This window comes from Amblyomma maculatum, chromosome 10, assembly GCF_055883805.1.
Source record: "Amblyomma maculatum isolate TAMU_Amacu chromosome 10, ASM5588380v1, whole genome shotgun sequence".
Lineage (NCBI taxonomy): Eukaryota > Metazoa > Arthropoda > Arachnida > Ixodida > Ixodidae > Amblyomma > Amblyomma maculatum.
In genome coordinates this window covers 103,578,657-103,600,633 of record NC_139353.1, presented here as the reverse complement: position 1 = coordinate 103,600,633, position 21,977 = coordinate 103,578,657, and the positions used below count along the sequence as shown (strand labels likewise).

The 21,977-nt window shown below is 46.5% G+C and overlaps 1 protein-coding gene and 1 pseudogene across 1 annotated transcript in view; one reads left to right on the top strand and one right to left on the bottom strand.

Annotated features, from left to right (window-relative positions):
• Positions 1-7,394, top strand: part of LOC146177161 (neprilysin-1-like) — a 36,698-nt gene extending 29,304 nt beyond the window's left edge. The window contains exons 7-8 of the mRNA XM_084581474.1: positions 2,873-3,058; positions 7,206-7,394. Coding sequence (XP_084437600.1) covers positions 2,873-3,058; positions 7,206-7,394 — 375 coding nt within the window. The remainder of the gene's footprint in view (positions 1-2,872; positions 3,059-7,205) is intronic.
• Positions 7,395-14,959: 7,565 nt separating this feature from the next.
• Positions 14,960-21,977, bottom strand: part of LOC146177160 (endothelin-converting enzyme 1-like) — a 43,091-nt pseudogene continuing 36,073 nt past the window's right edge.

The window sequence follows — 21,977 nt, the reverse complement described above, 5'->3', positions numbered from 1 at the left end:
TATAAGCTGATAGTCAACGCACGGACCATGCTTGATTCTTTTAGGAGGTATTTTCGTTGCCATTAGCTATCGTGTTATACAAATCATTAATTGTAATTTGTTCATCTTATTGAATGCAAAACAATTATCGGTAAGGTTAAGCTCCACCTTCAAGTGAATGGCATGACAGCGTTAGCGGCTCCTGTCGGCTGCTTAAGTTGCCGGTTGTACCTGAATTAAATGCATGTTACTACTCGAATAGTTGCGGACCCCTAACGTTTGCCACTGTAATCTCACACCTAATCATTAGCGTGCCTTCCTACGATACTACACTATACGGAAGACCGCCCATTATGTGGCAAGCTCCGCTTCTCGAATCCGTATATGAACGTGCCTGCTTGGTTTAGGATTAGCCAACGCCTCTGGTCACGTTGGATCGCGTGGTATTGCCAAGTCGCACAAGCAGCTGATCTATCAGTGGGTGGTCTGCAAACTACCGTCACCCTTGCTTGGGATTTCTCGCTAACGGCGCTAACGTCGATGGTGGATTTTCTGCAAAACGGTTATTTAGCCCTGCAGCGTTTAAACAGGGATTGCCTGTTCAAAATATTCCGATGATGGAGTGCTGTGCACTGGTGTCGATGACTGGATCGCTTAGAGGCACCGACATCAATCCTAATGTTGATAGTTGTACACAAGAACAATAAATCATGCAGTAAACGACATTTAATCGGAGAGTTCTACACATTTATACCACGCGTCCCAGCTAACTTGGGCCATTGGTTAAAAATTACATTTTTGAGATTGGCCGCGGAACCAGTTGCAAACAGCTGCCTTCCATATTACGCATCACCGGCAATATGTGTTTCAGAAACAGTTAATTTGGATAATCGATATAGTTTACTTAATACTGACGATAGATAATATGCACAATTAAAAAATTGAAGAGCCTGCTCATGAACCCTTATGACATTTATTGTCGGGAAAGAAAGTGGGACGCGTATCTTTTCTCCGAGTTCCAAAGAAAGCCCACGAATAAAAAAAAATCACGCAACAGGGGCATGCGCGCACGACGATAGTGCTGCTTTAAATCATGGCTTGAGTTCAGGAAATCAGCTGGCCCGTGTGCAGCGGCAAGCCGATATATCTGCGGTGCTTTCTTCGCTCACGTGAGCCAGTCGGTGCATGTGGACGGTGCAAGCGGGCAATCTGCAGCGTGCGCAACGAGCCGGCTGAGCGGGCTGCAGCCATCGCTAATTTATCAGCCTCGCGCTTTAACTAGGTCATTGAGCCACGACCGAAGGTGATTTTGGCTCCCTCACTGCAAGCTTGGGAGCAGCACAATCGCGGCGCGCGAATGCGCTTGACACGTGATTGGTTTTGCATTTCGCGGGCTTCCTTTCTAGTTCAGAAAAAAGACGCATGCGCGGCTTCCTTTACCGAAAATAAGCGAGATGGAAGCTTTTGAATGTGCTCTACATGTTGCAAATCACATTTACTGTTTAAAGTCAATATTAAGTTAATTAGAAAAATAACGTAAATAATTATTCCCGAAACAAAGACGTCTGTGTTGCGCAAAGCAGCCGGTAAAGGCATTTCTTGGCTTATCTCAATTATTTAATTTTTGAAACCTTGACTCAAGTTATGGGGAAAACGTGGGTTAGAGCCTGACAGCATTCCTGGAGCATTCACAGTCCGGGTTGGAAGCGAAGTTCCATAAGAAAGGCCCGGATGTATGCGATAAAACGTTGTTAGGGACTTACTGCATTAAATGCAGCGCTAAGGTTTGAGGCCCTGTCATGACTGCTCTTTCGGCATCTGCAGTTCCTTTGCCTGCCCATTCTCTTTCGCATTTCTGCGGACTTGGTTGTAGCCAGAACTAAGCACATACTTCGGCGTGGGTTGCAAAAACACTCACGTTTTTGTGGGAGTGTACTAAATGTTATATTCGTTGAAGAATAATTTTATATTATAATAGCATTAGAAACTATTTCCAGGGAAAAATCTCTGCCTTGGCGTCGTACGTCGTTTAGGACACGTGTGATATCTTGAGAGTGAACTGCGACTGCAGTGTCGCACATCTTTGATTGGTTGAAGAGGTCAAAATTTCAAGTGATGTCACGTACACGTCAATCCGTCAGTACTCGGCCACGACACTCGACCTTATGTCAACCCGTTGACTAATGAGGGAATTTTGTAGGTAGGTAGGTGGATGCTCTGCCAGTTTGCATGGCTGAGGGCTGATTGTTTAGCAGTTTATGTGACAGTACAGGAGCACGCGACATCGTCTAGTTGCCAGGTCCCCTAGAAGCGAGTTCCAAGATTATGACGTCATCCACAGGGTCGCTCCATCAGCCAAACAGCATTATAAATTGTATGTAAAGAAAGAAACTAATTACAGGGGTTACCTCTGCTAAGCGCATCCGGTGCGAAAGCACAGAAATGTTTAGTCGTAATTTAGCTGAGTGGGACTGTTGTCTTAAAGACGATGCTAACCTTACTCTTGAGAATTTCTTCAAGACGCTCAGTAAACCGGTTAGACATATTTTCTGTGATTACGTTACGTAACCTTAAAGCTGTTTTTACCAATCTGTGTATAAGTATAATATGTAAATTCTGAAGAAACTGCTTGGTTTCTTTGTAAATGTATATATTGCACGCAAGAAAATCGCATAAACTCCTTGAATAAAACTAAGTTTTTGATTTTAGGGGAGAGCAAAAACACATGAAAAGTTTATTTCTATCACACAAACTGCCTTTTGACCACCACCAATCGTTAGCTTATGCTTACAATGTTCGTTGTTATATTGAGGTCTGTCTTTTATCATCCTTTCTGAACCACTAAACTGTTGCGTACTGATAAAATGAAGCTCAATCCAGCTTTACTGCTCAGGTGGACCCGTTGGGCAACATTGTATCATCATGGTTGAGCGAAGCCGTGAAGACCACCTTCAAAGACCGCGTGCTAGGCTGTCTGCCTGGTGGCAATCCCAACCTCTTCCCAGAAGTGCCTGCCATTGAGGTCGCTTTCGCCGCCTTCAAGAATGAGCTACAAGACGACGATCTCCAGCTATCCTTAGTGGGTGATTTGAAATATTCGGTTAACAATGCCGTGGGATATTATGTGCACGAATCTTATATAGGTTGATGTTTGCTGCTTCTAGGAATGCGTTTGTGGCTTGCGTAATATACGACTCAATGTAACAACTTGTTCACAAGTCCTGCAGATGAGAAATTGTAGTTTCAGCCATCATATGGAGCCTTCACGGAGCCATTAAAGACTAAAGGGCCATGAAGTTTTATCAGACAGTATATTACTGTCGTAACAAATACATTTCTAACATTTTAAATGCCCTTCGGTGATTTGCTGATGACATTGCCTTGCTAAGTAACTCGGAGGATGAACTGCAAATAATGATTGATGACCTAGACAGAAAAGTAGAAAGGTAGGCTTCAAAATCAATATGTAGAATACTAAGGTAATGTTCAACAGCCTCGGGAAGGAACAGCCGTTTACGTTAGGTAGCGAAGCACTGGAAGTAGTAGGCGAATATGTCTACTTAAGACAGGTAGTAACCGCAGATCTGGACCGTGAAAAGGAAATAAGAATAAGATTGGGAAGGAGCGCATTTGGCAAGCACTCACAGATTATTACTAGCAGCTTACCGGTATCGCTGAAGAGGAAAGTATATAAAAGTTGCATCTTGCCTCTTATTCACCTATGGGACTTGAACGCGGAGGCTAACCAAGAGGGTTCTACTTAACTTAGAACAACGCAGAGGGCTATGGAACGAAAAATGGTAGGGGTAAAATTAAGAGATAGGAAGCGTACAGATTGGGTCAGAGAAATAAGTCGTTACTGACATTCTAGTGGAAATCAAGAAGAAATGGACATGGGCAGGACATGTAGTGCGAAGAGAGGATAACCGATGGTCGCTGAGGGTAACAAACTGGATTCCAAGGGAAGGAAAGCGTAGCAGGGGGCGGCAGAAAGGTGGGCGAATGAGGTTAAGAAGTTCGCAGGGGTCAAGTGGATGCAGCTAGCACAGAACCGGGTTAATTGGAGAAATATGGGGGAGGCCTTCGCACTGCAGCGGGTATAGTCAGGCTGCTGCTGCTGCTGCTGCTGCTGCTGCTGCTGATGATGATGATGAAATGCCTTTTCCCTTGAAAGATGGTATGACAGCTCCATTTCGCGGCTGAGACGAAATGGAGTCGTGAGACAAATTTTCGCGGCTTCGGGACTTTTGTCATAGATTGTACGTACCTTAAGAAAAGGCTTAGTGGTGGAATTGTGAGCACCCAACCTTTGGCAAGAGAAGTAATGTATTTTATATTGATAGAAATAAGAGCCTAATACTGACCAAAGTTAGGATATTGAATTTTCTTTTTCGAACATCCATTCGTATATTGCGACCTCAGCAAGGAGAATCCTGGTTGCAAATTTTCTGGAGACAAAAAAAAAAAAAAGAATTGTGGTGGCCAAAACATGAATTGGTGGACGACTGAGTGGCGTAAAGTCAGCTACACTCAAAACCTAAATCATTACTTAGTTCTTGGCTGGACGAAAGAGTGGCATCTCTTCATCATTTCTACTCCCCGAAAGGCTCCCATGCGTTGGCAATGTCGTGTTAGAGGCTGGATTGTTTAAGCGCATATCTCGCGTAACGTTCAAAAGTCTGGCCCACTTCGCCGACATATTTATGAACTGATGGGTCATTCCATGTACGTCGAACGGAACCTTGCGAAAGCTTTAATTGCAGATGTCTAAGGTAAAGAATGTGGGATCGTAAAGTTACCTAAGGGAGCTAGCATGAAAGGGCTGTCGTCGTTGCAGAATTCTGACCGCTTCGCCATGCTCTCGAATGCCCCATTTGATCTTCGATATTTTTACATGGTGACAATTGAAGTTTTGGGGATTTCTACATCGCATAGTCTGTGCCCTGTGTCAGACATCACGTGGAAGGTGCAACAGATGGGCAACACAGTGTGGATTGCAAAATTGTGCTGATTGGTCAGTGATTCTTACCGTGTCTTGCGGAAACATTTTTATACATGGCCCTTTTTGGAACCTTAAACTATTTCCATTTCACCCTAAAACAGCCGATTAGCAGGCTGGGAAAAATGTTGTACCCATTGCAAACAGTTGGTTACCCCGCAGAACCAGGAAACGAATAAGAAGAAGGAGAGGTCGGCCGGTGGTTAAGAGACACTGGCCTGCTACTACACACTGGGGAAGGGGGAAGATCATGTTCGAGAGGTAGGGTGAGAATGATGGGTGGGTGATGTCATATTTCTATGAGGTTTCACTTGTGGTCTGAGGTAATGAGAACTCCATGCACACATGAAACGAAGTCGTGAAACGCAACATGCCTCAAGCGTCTTGGACAAACACCACTTATCATTGTAGAAACGCCTCCACAATTTTCAAAACGAACCTGCTACCTCCCAAATGTGAAGCAGATGCTCTAGAAAGCCACCGCTTTTGCAATAGGTTGCAATTGCAACGGGATACGAAAGAAAGCGAATAAACACGCAAGACTAGAGAAAGCACACACACAGCCGCCGGAATAGAACTGGTTTATTCTTGACACAACCACGTACTTAAAACCACCTTCCTGTCCAGGTGCACGTGCAAAAAACCGAGTGAGGTCACAATTTAAGTACGTGACGAGGCACGGCGGTCTTTCCTGATGATCACAACGGATGGATCACTTATGCAAGTCATCTTTTTGATTTTAACGGCTTCAGAAGCTCGCATTCGTGTCTAGTCTTTTTGTAGCGAATTATTCAGGTCCGGTAAAACAATTGTGAACGGCTTCTCCATTTTTGCACATGAAATGCCATGTTGCTTCCATTACCTTGTAGAGAGGAGTTGCCGTGCTTTCTAAGCCTTTCATTCAAGCACTGCTAGTTTTTCCTATGTAAGCTTTTAGCAGTAAGTGGGGATAAATATACTGTCTAGTTTTGGGTCTTTTTTTCGCCGCGCTTTTGCTAATAAACACGAACCAGCTGGCCCAGCAATTCCCTGTTCTGAGCAGGTAAATGAGAACTCAATCAAAACTTGTTTAAAGCTATCAGTTTCTTTCACAAGCGCATGTACAGACGCGACGCCAAGAGCATATGAACGAACGATGGGTGAGGACAGCCCTAAGCTATGGCGTGTGTCAATGATCTGCATAAGCGCCCGCCGCTCTTGCGTTGACTCTTTCCTTTCCAGTAGTTGATCCTATGTTAGCGGGTTCTACCTCGGTATGGAAAGTATTATTTCGACCGTTGTGTTATAAAAAAGGCACATGTTCTGTACGATATTACTGCATGTTGAAGGGCCCCCGGAAGCCATAATTTAATTCTCGGCATGAAGAATTCAATATCGCTGCGACTGTGAGAATTTTTTTTTCTTTCTTGGAGTGCCTGTCTTAGAAACTCCTACTAACGATCCACTTGTCACGTTTGTTGTCATATTCGATACTGTACCCTGACCGATACTGCAAGATGACCGCAACACTTTAGGAGAGCGCATGCGATCGGGGTTACAACACATTTAAGCACTTTTGGCACAGAGAAGAAAGAGGTACAAAACTGATTGGCGCAGTGTATCCACTGAGCTGGGCCATATGACTTGGCTGCTGTTTTGACAACTTTAATAACAGTGGATATTTTTGTACTTGATGGTATGGAAGAGCAACTGGATGTAATTCTAATGAAAAATCCGTGACGGCGGGAAACCGTACACTAAATCCTATTTGTAGTGCACACATTTTCAAAACCTTTCACCTGCGGTCATGTAACGTCAGCAACAAAGCATACAGTTTATTGTGCGGTTTCAGTTTTGGGTCCTATCGATACTTAATTTGTCACCATCCTTCTATGCGACCTACCATTCAAGTACCGAAATCGAGTTGGCGCGTAGAGCTACCCGCGAGGACGGGTTGTGACTGCAGCTATTGTTGTAGCGTTGCCGAAACGGTGGATATTGCTCACATAGGGCCTCTCATAAGATTATTGGTTATATTTCGCCGTGAGTACAATGTGCCGAATGTGGGTTTGTGCGCACTGTTTCCTTGTTCGAGCACGAAGAAATGGAGCAACTCCGCAGGCAAAAGACTGCGAGATGTGAAGCAGCAGTAATAGGTAGTAAATATGTGCATGCATCTGTTACAAACTTTTTCACGCAGCCTTAATGCATGATATCAATGACACAATGTACGCTTTCTTTGACGTAGGAGCTGACAGAGGAGAAAGTGTTCTTCATCACTGCCTGCCTCCTCAGCTGCTCGAAGACGCCAGATGACAACTTGTATGGCGGCGACTGCAACAAGGCGATGGCGAATTTCGCGCCATTCGCAGAAGCGTTCAAGTGCCACCCGGGGTCAAACTTGAACCCGATAACGAAGTGCACGTTTTTCGACTAACCTCTTAGGAGCCCGCACCATCCACCGATCTACATAATGTTTTGTTTTTCCCGCCTCGTTCAACTTGCTGTCTTATTCAAGATCTACTGTGTTATTGGTGAGGTGAATATCATTTGTTTATTGAGTTTCTTATAATTTAGGGCTTGTGTGCCACTACAATCTTCCGGAAATCATGGTGCAATGTCATATCTGCATGAACTGTTATTTCGCACGTGATTTTGAGCTGATACTTTCGTTCTTGCTAAAAGAAAGTTTCTTTAGTTTGGTGATGTTCATTTAACGTTGGTATTTGTTTACACGTGCTTTATGGGATAAGGTCGTTATTGATCGTCTTGGTCTGTGCCTGTATACTGTAATACTTTCTAGGTAGCTGCTTTTTTGTATTGAAATGTGATGTTACCTCTATGTTTCCGCAGCCTGCCGCTGAAGCGCTCCTTTTGAAGCGACTTTGCGATGTGCCTAAAGGCGAAGACGCATTGGTTATTTCTGGTGAACTGCGTTTGTAGTGATATCTTATCTTGTTGAAAACAATTTACGCTGAGGAGTCTTGGATGTTCCACAGAAAATTACTGTAATTGCTGCTCGAAAATGCCATAATTCTTCGTACCTTCTTCTGCTGGATGATTCGCGCAGCCAGTTTGGACTGTTGGGTGTGAGTTCTAACTTGTGATCGTGATTAGCCTGCAATGACGACTAGGATGGGGGCCGTTCAAGACGTGAGTGCCGAATTACGAGGTGCCTTCCTCGGGTCAGAAACTCAATGAGCGGCACACGCCGGTTACGCCAGTGCATGCTGATACAGGCTGAGTGCTAAGACTATACTGGCGTGATTGCTGTGCTCGTTTTCCCAGCGCTGCCATAAAAGTAGCAGCACGGACTGCATACCATGCACTACGTGATCTACCCTCTCGATGTGCTTGGCACCACGGTTGGTTGCCCTCCCCCCCCCCCCCCCCCCTTTCGTTCCAGAGAGTATTCAAGCCTCAATAACGTGTGCGTATGTCGCGGTGGACGAAATGAGCGATTTTAGCATGTTGCCTGGAAGCGAAGCGTATGAACAGCCTTACCTTTGTTTAATAACGTTTGGTAAAAAAAGACTTGTTTGCTGATTCTTAAGTGCATGCTAAGTAGATCACGGTGTTATGCTGCAACCCCTGATAAGCAGCAAGAGCATACGGGCAAGCATTTTTGGCCAGCATGTTTTCCTTATAATTATCCACTGAATAGCCAGAAAGTATAGTAACCGAGCCGGAGTATGAATTTTTGTAGTATGAATGAAGTGGTACTGAGATGATGTGTTTTTTGCTGGAGATCCTTTCTTTCAACCGTTCAATTCAGAAAGATCTCAGTTCCGCATACTAAAGTTCAATTCAGGAACATCTCAGTTCTACATACTAAATACCGGTGTACATTGTAAATATGTACTTCACTGGAAAAATAACACCAATGTTTTGTATTCACTCTACATCAATGGCATGAAGACTAAGTACATATCCACATGTGTATCAAGGTGCCAGAGACAAATATAAATGAGAGTAGAAACACCGGTCAGTTCAAAATCCGAATAAACTGATTACGACGCCGGAAAGGACAGTTTGGCATGGTTTTTCCTGGTGGCAAAGCATTGAAAGACTGGAACACAGCTTGGCAAAGTGTGCCTTTACCGAAATGAACATTGGTTCATTTTGAACAAACGGTTGTGCATTGACACCTGCGCTTTCAATTAAGGGCATTCAATTGGAGGCATACATATGTCGTCGTTTTGCATCCATTGCTCTCTCTCCAATTTTGATAGGATACAAAGTTATAGTTTTGGTATAATTCCTTCCACCACCGTTTTGATGCAACTAAGGCATTCATGCTAATGGGGGAATGAAATTAGGAGAGAGATTGCCTCCCGTTGACTCGATGTGAACCACAGTGGCTATCCTGGTCTTCCTCAGATGAGGACTGAACAGTGATCCCACTCTGTCTGAATGAGGTTAATTGCCAAGAAAATAATAACATTTTACCAACGGCCTCTGGCAAAATCCCAACTTTTGGTTTGCATCGGCACCGTAAGGACAGTCTTTGATAGCTCAGTGCACGCAAAATGCACCTATAGGGTATGCATAACTATAGCTGTAATTCACTCTATAGAGAGCACGCTATGGATGCATGTGTACAGCTCTGCACTATCATCGTACCTAAGCTGTCTCCCATCCACAAGGCTAGCCTGCGTGTCTTAGCTGGTGAACCCAGCAATGTCTGTGCATAGAGAAATGACAGCTGAGCCGTGCTTAGACTGAGCCGTGCTTAGACGATCATATGTAATCAACATGCAGTCCCAAATAAAATTTCTGTTATGACACGGGTACAAAATGGATCTCCTAAAACCTACTGCTCAACTGCTCAAGAACAAGCCCCTTTATTGTAAAACTATCTATACATAAAAGGTAAGTAAATGTCTGAGAAAGACCACACCAAACCAGAGGCTATCGAAGGCAAAAACGAAATAAAAAAAAGGGTGAGACAGTCGCCCCCCCCAAAAAAAAAGTTACGACCAAATATACAAAAACAAATATACAAATCAAAAGCTGGAAAAATGAGCAGAGGACCTATTACGGAAGAAAAGCGCAAAAACTCTACTAGATCCAGCGTGCCCAGAAGCTTGACATGTAGGTGGCAAGGAGGTGGGAATAAGTTGGGAAGGGAAAGGAGGAAGAACCTTTAATGGTACAAGCCCTAGATTGCCCGCTTTTAGGAAAATGATTTAATCAGTAACACTAACTGCCTTTCCGATATTTTCTCAAAAAGCATCCACTGCAGCCATGATACAGACGGACTGGAGTATTGCAAATGGCGTTGACTTTCTTTATACATCTATATGCAAACTTTTCTGTACGTATAGCCAGGCGCTCAGGTTAAGCCTCTCTGTTGCCCCTGCATATAAAAAAACTCTTGTATTTTGCCCTATTTTATTCTCAACTGGTGTACTGTAATCTAATATGGGGTCTTGCAACAAAACTTGTTCAGACTATTTTCTTTACGCGCTTTACGCGCTTGTTCCACAAACCCTTCAAACGACGACCACTCATTTCATGCCCTACATATTCCTCCGTTCCCAGTGTGCTATAAGCATTTTGTTGCTGTACATATCTTTCATAAAATTAGGCAAGACGTCACAACATTTAGAAACAATATCTGAACAGAAATACTGGCTACAGTCTGCGTGTTACCTCTCTTGTTCCCACTCGCGCCCGGACTAATTACGGCATCCAACATACAGATAACCAAATTAGTATAGTATGCAAAGCCTATCCTTCAATAATTGGTGATGCTATAAACAGTAAAACTATTTTTCACTTTAAAAAGAAAATAAATTGCTTTTTTCCACTTCTTGGGAATGCACCCAATCTATGTGACTTGTAGTGCTTGTCATATCATTTTGTTTACATTTTGTGTCGCGAATTGTAGCGTTACTGATGTACTTTCTTTGTTTACGACGCCATGGTTCTTATCTAATTTGTTACAATGCCAAATATAAACTATGGGATTTTTTTTTTCATTGGTTATGTTTTGTTTTGTTTTGTCTTAGTGAAACTGACCTTGACCTTGTCCATCCTTCTGCTATTGATATGTGACCCGGGATGAGGCCTCGTCAGGAAGAATGCCACCAGCTTCTTTCTTTTGCCTCTTCCCGTGGGCATGTTCTGTGTACATGATTCATGTCCGAAAAAGCCTATTATTATATTATTATTAATATATGAATATAGACCAGCTCTTCGAAGAACGGAGCATTCGGGAGCACTGCAGCACTGCAGCTTGACAGAAGTCTGGCTTTCTTCTTGACTAGCGTTTAGCAGAAATATCTGCAGAGTGATTTTTTTGAAGGCTCCTAGCTCTTTAGGTTTACATCGCAGTTGTGCTTTCAATTTAAAGCCTACCTTTCCTTTAGCTTCCTACTGCAAAACCACTGGAATGATACAGCTATTTTATAGTAACTACCTGAACAGAAGTATTTAGTCTCAAAATTGAATTCATTATTGCCGAACTGACTGGGCGGCAATGCTAAAACACGTTTATCCAACCCATTGCACTCATATCTGCCTCCTGCACAGCTAAAAATGGCCATAAATGTTTGTAACACTTTGTTGCCGTATATTCACAATTCTAAGAACTGCCCCCCTCCTCCTCCTCCTCCGCGGTATATAAGCTTCTTATCTCGGAGGAACGTTTTGGAATAAAGTGCGCACCTGATTACTGTTCTCAAGGACGCGGCATCGAATCCCGGCCTTGGCGGCCGCTTTTCAATGGAGGCGGACAGCAAGGCGCCCGTGTGCTGTGCGATGTTAGTGCACGTTAAAGAACTCCAGGTGGTAGAAATATCCGGAGCCCTCCACTACGGCGTCTCTCATAGCCTGAGTCGCTTTGGGACGTTCAACCCCACAAACGAAATGAAACCAACCAGGTTTTGCGAGGAAAAGCGCGTAGATGAGCCTGTCAGCTCACTTGCTCACTCAGGCGTGGAGCAGCAGCCGTCGGAGTCCCAACGTGGTGCGACGTTTGCGGGGTTATTTTCGGCTTGTGTTGATACATGATAGCCCGGAGCACATAAAACCAAACGCCGGCCGAAATCGACTCCGAATACCTTATCAGCGTGTTGTCGCATGGACCTGGAATTGGTAGCATTCTGCTATTCGGCGGAGCTTGGGAGGTTTTGTTAGGCCTCTCGGGCCCGCGTTTGTTGTCAGCTGTCTGTCAGCCATAATGGAAGACGTCATATGAGTACCTGAAATTGTATTTGCCATTTACTAAATATAATGTTCCTTATCACGCATGTGGCCTACGGCACAAAATAAGTCATTCAACGGCCAAAAGGCTGTTTTCTATCTTCTTCACTTCAAGGTAACATTATGAAATTGTGCGTTTCAGCCTCCAGCACCGACGCACAGGTTTCTATGCCGCCAGTGGCGTCATAACAAAACAGGTGACACCAAGGGTAGTACAAAGTAGGAGTACTGCCGTTCCCCCAAAGCTTCTGCAACGCAGTGCCAAGTACGTCACTAAATATAAAAGAAAACAAAAAGGAAGTCAATAAAGTCAATAAAGCCATTTGTCCCTTGTGTCCCTTACTCCGCCCGCCTCCTTTTGCGCTACCTTTTATTCTAAGAAGTCAATAATGCCTTACGTTGTGGCGGTGAACACCCTCTTTTTCTCCTTCACGGGGACATCGCATCTTTACCCTCCTGGCCTCATTTACCCGGAGCTGTGCCGGAGAGGGCGGTGGTGAGAACTGGCATAGCATGCCGGGCGGCCCCTCCTTCTCTCTCCCTTCTCATCTCGGCTGACAGCATCTGCATCCAGAGAGACGACGCCGCATCGCCAGAGCGCGCGGATGCTGCTACGACACCCAGGAAGAATGTTGGGCACTCCCAATAAACAGCTTGGCCCGCTGACTGTGAATGTTATTCCCTGCCACGGATGTGGTCAGAGCTAGCTGCGAGGCGTATTGCTCTTAGAGCGGAATCAGGGCCCCGTTAGAACCCTCACAAAGTGTTTTTCGAGCATAGAGCGCAGTACGTAAATCGAAATGCACAATTAAGGAATTATTTTTATTTTTGTGAATTTCTGCATTTGTGAACCCGAAGCATTCAAACATGCGCTTCTTCGTAACCTATGTTAAAAATTATTATTATTATCATTGTGTGCGTCGTCGTCTGACGGTGTTAGGCTTAGCGACGGTGGTGCGCTGGCGGCTACCTTCCTTTCTCCCGTCGCCCCGCTCCTGTCCAGCCACCCGACTGGTTTTCCCCCTTCAACCGCGACCGGCGAACATGGCGGTGAGTTTGCCTCGCTACGGGCTCTCCTCCTCAACGCGCTTGAGGGAATCTCTTTTCTGAGCGATGAGGTTGCCCACCTACGGGAAGAGAATGAGCGCCTTCGTGGAGAAAACTCGCGGGCTTTCGTACAACAAGCCGAGGTCATTGCCTCTCTACGTGCCGATGTTCGCGGCCTACGCCAGGAGCTTGTGCGGTGCGCTGCTTCGCAGTGTGAGTGTCCTCTCGTCGAGCGTCCTCTCGTTGTCTCCGTGAGCAATCCTACCCGTGAGGAGCAGCCATCTGTTGACTATTCCGCCGCTCTTCATCGAGGAATGACTCCTGGCGATAATACCTGTTCATCTTCTGCCTCTGCTCCTCCCCGTGCGGTCAACTCACCCAGTGCGATGAAGAAGCACCGAAGTCGAGCCATTACTGGCGCATCGAGCTCATCTGTCCTGAACGTTGCCATTTACCAAAAGAAGCGTCCGAAGACTATTTTCGTCTCTAAACTCAGTCCCGATACAACATCGGTAGACCTTACCAACCATCTAAAATCAGTGAATATTACCCCCATTTCCTGCCGGCAGCTGAATACAAGGTACGACTCTTACTCGTCCTTCCATATTGAAGTTGATGAAGAATCCTACAGTAAGCTTGTTGAGCCTTCGATGTGGCCGCTGGGTTGCATATACAAGGACTTTCGTGGGAAGCTTTACGACGATATGCTTCATCCCTCTGAACTGACGCAAAATTGCAGTGGCCCCTAATTTGGATATCTATTATCAAAACGCCCGAGGTCTTCGGACTAAGGGATCTGAATTTTTTTCTAGCGTCTTCTCCTCTTGTTATACTGCTGTTGTGGTTACCGAAACCTGGCTGTCAAGTGATATTCCTTCCAATAATTTCTTTTCAAATAATTACTCTGTTTTTCGTAGCGACCGCCCTGAAACAGGTCCCAAATCAAGAGGAGGTGGAGTGCTCATTGCTATTGACAGTTTTGTAAAGTGTGTTCGACGTTCCGATCTGGAAACTGTTGAAGAAAGTGAGTGGCTCGAGCTCACTTTAAATCGACATGAAAAACCTTCACTTGCAGCTTTCTACATTTCTCCGAATCTTCCTCCTCCAGCCTATGACGATGTCCTGCTCTCAATCGAACATGTTATCACCCGTCATGGCAAACACAAACTTCTTATTTTAGGCGATTTTAATACTCCTTGTATCAACTGGAACTAATTTATTTCTTCTCACAACAATCATTACATATTAAGTAAGTGTAACGCTCTACTTGATTTTATAGCCTTTAACTCTTTGCAGCAACACAATTTCATTGAAAACTGCTGTGGTAATATTCTTGACATCGGCCTATCGAATTTTGAAAGTGTTCGAGTCTCGAGTTCAGACATACAGCTGACTCGCTGTGACAAATTTCACAGTCCGCTTCTAGTTACCACTGCTGTCTCTGCCTCACCTTCTACTAATTCAGATCGGGTGAGGAATTCGCTCCGTTTCGCGTATGCACGTGGTAATTATTTCGGTCTTTTTAATTTCTTCTCTTGTCGTCGACTGGTCACTTTTAAATGACAATAATGATTCAGGTGGACAAGTCAGTCGCTTTACAGAAATGGTTCATGTAAATGAGTGTTCAAGAAACCTACATGGCAGTAAGATGCACCACACCACGGTCCATTGCCAATATTGTGGTAAGCTAAACATGCGGGAAAAAAGACAGAGATGCATCTGGAGAGGATGTTGGCAGCTTGGCGGTTAGTCGAAAAAAGTGCACTTGGTAATAGGGTTCATGTCGGATCCTGGACGTCACTGAAAGGCTTCCGCAAATGGCGCGAAATTTGCCACCGCTTTGTTGCAGTCGCCGCCGTACAGGTTGTCAGCGGGCGTCTGTGAACAGCTTAAGAGGCACGCGGTGATGAAGAAGACCTTTTCTTCAGTGAGGACCTGCGACATCAATGAACCACAATACGTCAGCATTAGACTTTACTCAGTTTAGGGAAAAGCTGATAAAATGTACATGCATATATTCATAAACGCCCTCTGCTGCGTCAGTTAAACGGTATTTTTTGCTTATTGTGGTAGTCAAAAGAATAAGAGATATATTATGCGTAAACCTGCGTGGGTAATTCTTCGTAGTTTGGCAAAGCTATAGCGATGTCTGCTGACATAGTTCTCAGAGCGAGCCTTACACAGACCGCAACATTCAGGCACCAGAATGTATAGCGCCCTCAATGATACAAGCAAATTTGCGATAGGAAACAAACTTTAAGCCATGGAGTAAAACCACGTCTTGATGCCAGTGTTTCATGTCCTGAGGCGACACATCTTATGCGTTAACTTCAAGAATAGGACATCTAGTACTGTGCCCTGCCCACGCGGACAGTAACTTAACAGAACTCGTGCTTCTGCAGAAGGCGGTAAATAGCTTTCGATGGGGAAACGCAAGCGCTCTGAAAAATCGAGACGGAATGAAGAAATCGACAGAACAATCCTCCGATACGGTTTGATGGTACCACGTCGTTACGGTTCCCGTGCCTGGCGATGCCGCTAGTCTTAATATGCGGGACACGGACTGGCTAAACCCTGAGGGCGATCAATGTTCTCGGCCCCAGATCTAGTGGCCTCTCCATCTCACCGACGGCATCATAAAAGTTAACTAGATCATCGGCATTGGTGCCAAAACATGTGTCCTTGCCCCAACGTTGGCTGAGCGCAGCCATCCTCCTGACTCGTCTCCTCCCACTGCGGTAAACAGATTTAATATTGCTACATTAGGCAGTGCATGCACTTATATCTGCATAAGAAGAAGAATCTCGTAAATATTGGTGACGACGACGTTGGAGCAGTGTTGTTTGGTGCCCGGTTAACGCTGTGTTTCTGTGTGCTGTGTGCGGAGTCATCTTGGACGAATCTCTTGGCCTTACCGTGCCAAGTACCATCTTGGTGGAGGTGACTAAAAATCCCCGTTCGCTCAGAAACAGAATATAAGAGCAATATAGCACAGAAAAGTTGGATTTGCGCAGTGGCCGCCCCCTACTTGGGCTCACAACGACGTCATCAACGACCACTATAACCTCCGAGGCAGCCCCTACCATCGCAGCAACATCGGCTGAGCCAGTGGTACTCACGAAGATCCGCCATCCTCCCATCTTTAATGGGGAAGACAAGCCGGACGTTGACGACTGGCTAGATGAGTACGAGCGCTGCAGCAGAAACAACCAATGGGACACGACCATTATGCTGGTGAACGTAATCTTCTATTTGGCGGGAACAGCTCGGACGTGGCTCCAATATCACGAGCAAGAACTAGTGACCTGGGAAATCTGCAGCAGAAACAACCACTGGGACGCGACCATTATGCTGGCGAACGTAATCTTCTATTTGGCGGGAACAGCTCGGACGTGGCTTCAATATCATGAGCAAGAGCTAGTGACCTGGGAAATCTGTAAACAAAAGCTACAGGACTTGTTCGGAAAGGCGATTGGGCGGCCTCTCGTAGCAGAAGCAAAACTTTCCACTGAGACGTGATTTTAGGCCTAGACTTTTTAACAGTCCATTCCGCTCTCATTGACTGTGCCTCTGGACTTCTGCGCCTAGCCCTGCCCCATTGTGTTCACGTCCCTTGTGCTGACCATTCCCAGCCATCGCCTCTGCTCCAGTACATTGACTCGCCTACCTCCCGAGGCGGCAGTGTACGCGCCCGTGTCACCTTCTCCTTCCCTTTCTGACGGCGACTACGTTGTCAACCCCATCACCGACGTCACTCTACAGCGCAACATCGTCCTACCTCATAACATTGTACACGTCGAGAATAATTTCACCTACATTCCCGTAGTCAACTTCAGCATGTCTTCGCAAGTTCTCCCGGAGGGCATTTTCCTCTCCGACCTATCACCTTTGTCCAGCTTTACTATTTCTGCAGTGCTTTCAGACAGTCACGCCGAGGTACCTAAGCAATCTGTCCCTTCACATAGTCCAGAGGACCGCATCTCAGCCATGGTTGCCACTAACCTGCGTTCCGAATATGCAAGCGTCCTTGCCGGCCTTTTGCGGACAGACAGCGACATTTCTGATTTCGGCGACGGATCCCTGGGCCAAACGTCCGTCGTCACACATCGCATCGATAATGGAGATGCCCGCCCTATTCACAGACGGACTTACAGAGTTGCTCTTTCCGAACGCCGGCTCATTCGGGAAGAAGAGGAGAAAATGTTGGCCAGCAACATTATTGAGCCGTCGAGCAGCCCCGGGGCGTCTCCGGTAGTACTCGTTAAAAAGAAAGACAACAGCTTGAGGCTTTGCGTAGATTATCGACACCTAAACAAGATAACCAAGAAAGACGTGTACCCTCTTCTAAGGATCGATGACGCCCTCGACTGCCTGCATGGTGCCAACTACTTCTTCTCCATAGATCTCCGTTCTGGATATTGGCAGATCTCTGTTGACGAAAGAGCTCGTGAAAAGACGGCTTTTGTCACCCCAGATAGCCTCTACCAATTCATGGTGCTGCATTTCAGTTTATGTAATGCCCCTGTGACCTTCGAGTGCATGATGGACTCTCTACTACGCGGGCTCAAATGGACCACATGTGTGTGCTACCTCAATGACATTATCGTATTTTCATCCACCTTCGAGGGCCACCTCCACCACGTTTCGGCTATACTTGGCGTCTTCCGACGAGCTGGCCTTCAGTTGAACTCCAAGAAGTGTAGCTTTGGTCGCCGGGAACTCAAGGTCCTCGGACACTTGGTCAACACCCATGGCATCCAGCCGGACCCCGACAAAATTCGCGCTGTAAGTAATTTTCCTATACCGAAATCTAGCAGCGACGTGCGTAGCTTCTTCGGACTTTGCTCATATTTCCGACGATTTGTACCAAACTTCGAGGCAATGGTCCGTCCACTCACGCAGCTTCTGAAAAAGGGGTCTCCTTTATCTGGGGCCATGAACTATCGGCTGCCTTCGTCGCTCTTATTGCCCACCTCACCGGTCCGCCAGTGTTGGCTCACTTCAATTCGTCAGCTCCCACAGAAGTACGCACCGACGCAAGTGGTCGTGTAATTGGTGCCGTTCCCGCACAACGTCAGATCGGCTCTCCTCACGTCATCGCCTATGCCAGCCGACTCCTCTCTGCTACCGAACGTAATTATTGCATCACTGAACGTGAGTGCTTAGCCCTAATTTGGGCCATTACGAAGTTGAACCCTTACTTGCATGGGCGGCCATTCACAGTAGTTAAAGACCTCCACGCATTGTGTTGGCTTTCCACATTCAAAGACCCTACTGGCCGCCTTGGACGTTGAGCCTTGCGCTTTCAGTAGTACTATTTTTCAGTAGTTTATAAGTCTGGCCAGTTGCATCGCGACTCCGATTGCCTGTCCCGTCATCCAGTGGACCCGAAAGCCAACTTGAATGTGACAATGACGCTTGCGTGCTCTCTATTCCTTACTTTTCCAACATTCTCCGGGAGCAATGCCAAGCCCCTCAGCGTCGAGAAATTATCAATCGCCTCTGCGCCGATCGCATGACCCTTCCCTTCGTTTGTTTGTGCTCCATGATGGCACCTTATACCGGCACAATATGCGACCTGATGGCCCCGACCTTCTACTAGTAGTCCTCAGCACCTACGCACAGCCGTCCTTGAACAGCTTCACGACGTTCCCACAGCGGGTAATCCAGGCGTCTCTCGCACATACGAAAGTGTGCGCCATTGGTTCTTTTGGCCAGGCCTATACCGCGCAGTCCGCCGCTACGTGGCTGCTTGTGACCGCTGTCAACGCCGGAAAAAGCCATCAGTTTTACCAGCTGGACTCCTGCAGCCGATCGACATCCTCATAGACCCATTTTCTCGAGTGGGTCTGGATCTTCTAGGGCCTTTTCCACTGTCTGCATCGGGGAACAAATGGATTGCGGTGGCCACTAATTACACCATACGCTACGCGGTCACACGAGCAATACCAACTAGTTGTGCAACTGATTTCGCTGCTTTCCTCCTCAGCGACGTTATACTCGCCCACGGAGCTCCCCGCCAACTGCTCACCGACCGTGGCCGTTGCTTTCTTGCGCCTATAGTCGACGAGATCGTACGATTCTACCATCTACAGACGAACGAGCTTACTGAAAGTCTTAACCCGACATTAACTGACATGCTGTCTATGTACGTTTCTGATGACCACCGCGACTGGGACATAATGCTGCTATTTGTGACATTAGCATACAATTCGTCGCTTCACGACACTATTGGCTACTCCCCCTTCTATCTTTTATACGGCCGTGAACCTCTGCTTCCTTTTGACAGCCTGCTTCCTTCTGCCGCCACTGCCAGCGCATTTGCTCGTGACGCCATAGACCGAGCTGATGCTGCCCGCGTTCTTGCTCGCAACCGACTCGCAGCCTCCCAGCACTCTCAGAAACGTCGCTATGATTCTTGTTATTGCAAAACCCAGTATTCTTACGGCTATCTCGTGCTACTTTGGACCCCAGCTCGCTGTGTTGGCCTCTAGAAAAAAGTTTTGCCACGTTATACAGGACCCTACCACATTTTACGACGAGTGACCCCAGTGATATACGAAATTGCGCCCTTGCACCCCGCAGCGCATGCCTCTGCACCACGCACCGAGGCAGTCCATGTTGCACGCCTCAAGCCGTACTACACGGACCATGGTTTGGACGCTAGTACACACCGGGACGGTGCTTTTCAGCCGGCGGGGTAGGGAGACGTTAGGCGGTGCATGCACTGATATCTGCATAAGGACGGAAGAAGAATCTCGTGAGTTTTGGTGAAGACGACGTTGGAGCAGTGTCGGTTGGTGCCCGGTTAACGCTGCTGTGTTTCTGTGTGCTGTGTGCGGAGTCATCTTGGACTAATCTCTTGGCCTTACCTTGCCCCGTATCAATATATTGACATACTGTCAAAGTCGGTGTCTCTCGATATCGGCCACCGACGCACCTTTTGCTCCGTCTTTGTAACCGCGTAGGTGCGCAAGTTAATTATCGGTGCTGACGTTTTATGGCGCTACAAGCTCGTCGCTGACATGCGGTATAGCCGCATCTTGGGCTATTAGACGAGCTTGGCTGCCCAGGGCATCTCCTGTCACACTCCACTTCTCCGTTTGCTCAAGGTGCAAACCACCGTTCCCAACCCTTGGCCAAGTGTACTTGCAGAATTTGCAGACACTTTTCGTCCACCATCTCTTCAGTCATTCGTTGATCACAGCATGATTCATCATATCGTTACGATTGGCCCTGCCGTATCCATTCGATTTTGTTTGCTTGCGCCTTATCATCTGGGTGTGTGCAAACAAGAGATTTAGCACGTGATTAACCTTTGATTCATATGTTTCTCCTGCAGTCTCTGGGCCTCGACACTCCATACGGTGTTCCTACTTGCAACCACGCGGCTATTACCATGTTCTTAATTAGGCTATCATTTCGGACAGCTATCCCATTCCCTCAATCCAGGATTCTGCTTCGGCGTTACATGGCTGCACCACCTTCAGCAAGATTGATCTCGTAAAGCGTACCACCAGATTTCTGTGGAGCCCTCGAATATTCCAAAGAATACCAGTATTACAACCTCCGGTCTCTTCGAAAACCTCCGCATGCCATTCGGTTTGTCTTCGGATTGTAGCACAGACCCTTCAGAGTTTCGTTGACCAGGCCTTATAGACATGCTGCTTTGTCTATCTGGATGACATCCTTGTCTTCAGCCCCATCACTGAGGATCACAAGCTCTTCCTACGTGAAGTGTTCGCACGTTTCTGCAAATGCGGTTCTGTCAGTGCTATCAAGAGCGCGTTTGGTGTCCCGGAACTGCATTTCCTCGGCCACCGCGTCAATTACCGTCGCATTCATCGACTACGGCCCCTTATCACAGCGATACGTGAGTTTCGTCAGCCAGCCAGTGCAAGGCAACTGTGCGAATTTCATAAACTCACCAAATTTTATCACCGCTTCATTCCTCGCCGTGCATGCTAAAATCTCCACACGACCTTCCTTCGGGCCACTTGCTTCTGTTGCACAAAAACTGGGCGTTTTGTTAATAAACGGATAGGGGATCAATTGTGGCGCTACGGGCTGGAAGAACCAGTTTAGCTCAGCATTGCCTAAGCAGCGTGTCGCACAAGGCACGGTTGAATGATATTAGGATGCTGGGCTGAGGTTGTGGCAAACGAGCTCGAGAACTACTAGAAAAATATATTAGAAAGAGGGGCAGAGTGTGTCAGTGATACATCGATAAAGCTTTCGAGGGAAGAAATACATTACTTTGAACACGTTTTGTGAAAAGCTGGTGGCTTTGACGTTTTTATGTCTATGTCCTCGCTTACCTACAGATTTACTGGCGTGGCTGCAACAACATATTGTAAAATAAGGCTAGGTCGAGACGGCAAGGACAGCCAAGCCTTGTCTAGCGTTTCAATCCGATCACGAACCCAGGCGCGCGCCGGAGCCGGCGCCGCGGGACGATGATGATGGTGTGTACAAATGAACGAAGAAGATCATGGCATGTACAAATGAAAGAAGGTCCACAGAAGGCTCACACAATCTGCCCGGGGGGTCGGAAGCGGCCAGCCTGGTCGCTCCTAATTAACCGATGTACCGCGGCGCACAAACGGTTTCAAGCGAGAAACATGAACGATTTCAGTTCCACGGTGCCGTCGATCAGCTGGGGGAACAACAGGCGTGACTTTGTAGTTACCTGGAGAAGTTTGGCTGATAATCTCGTAGGGACCAAGGTAGCGGTGGTGGAATTTGTCACTAAGGCCAGGGGTGC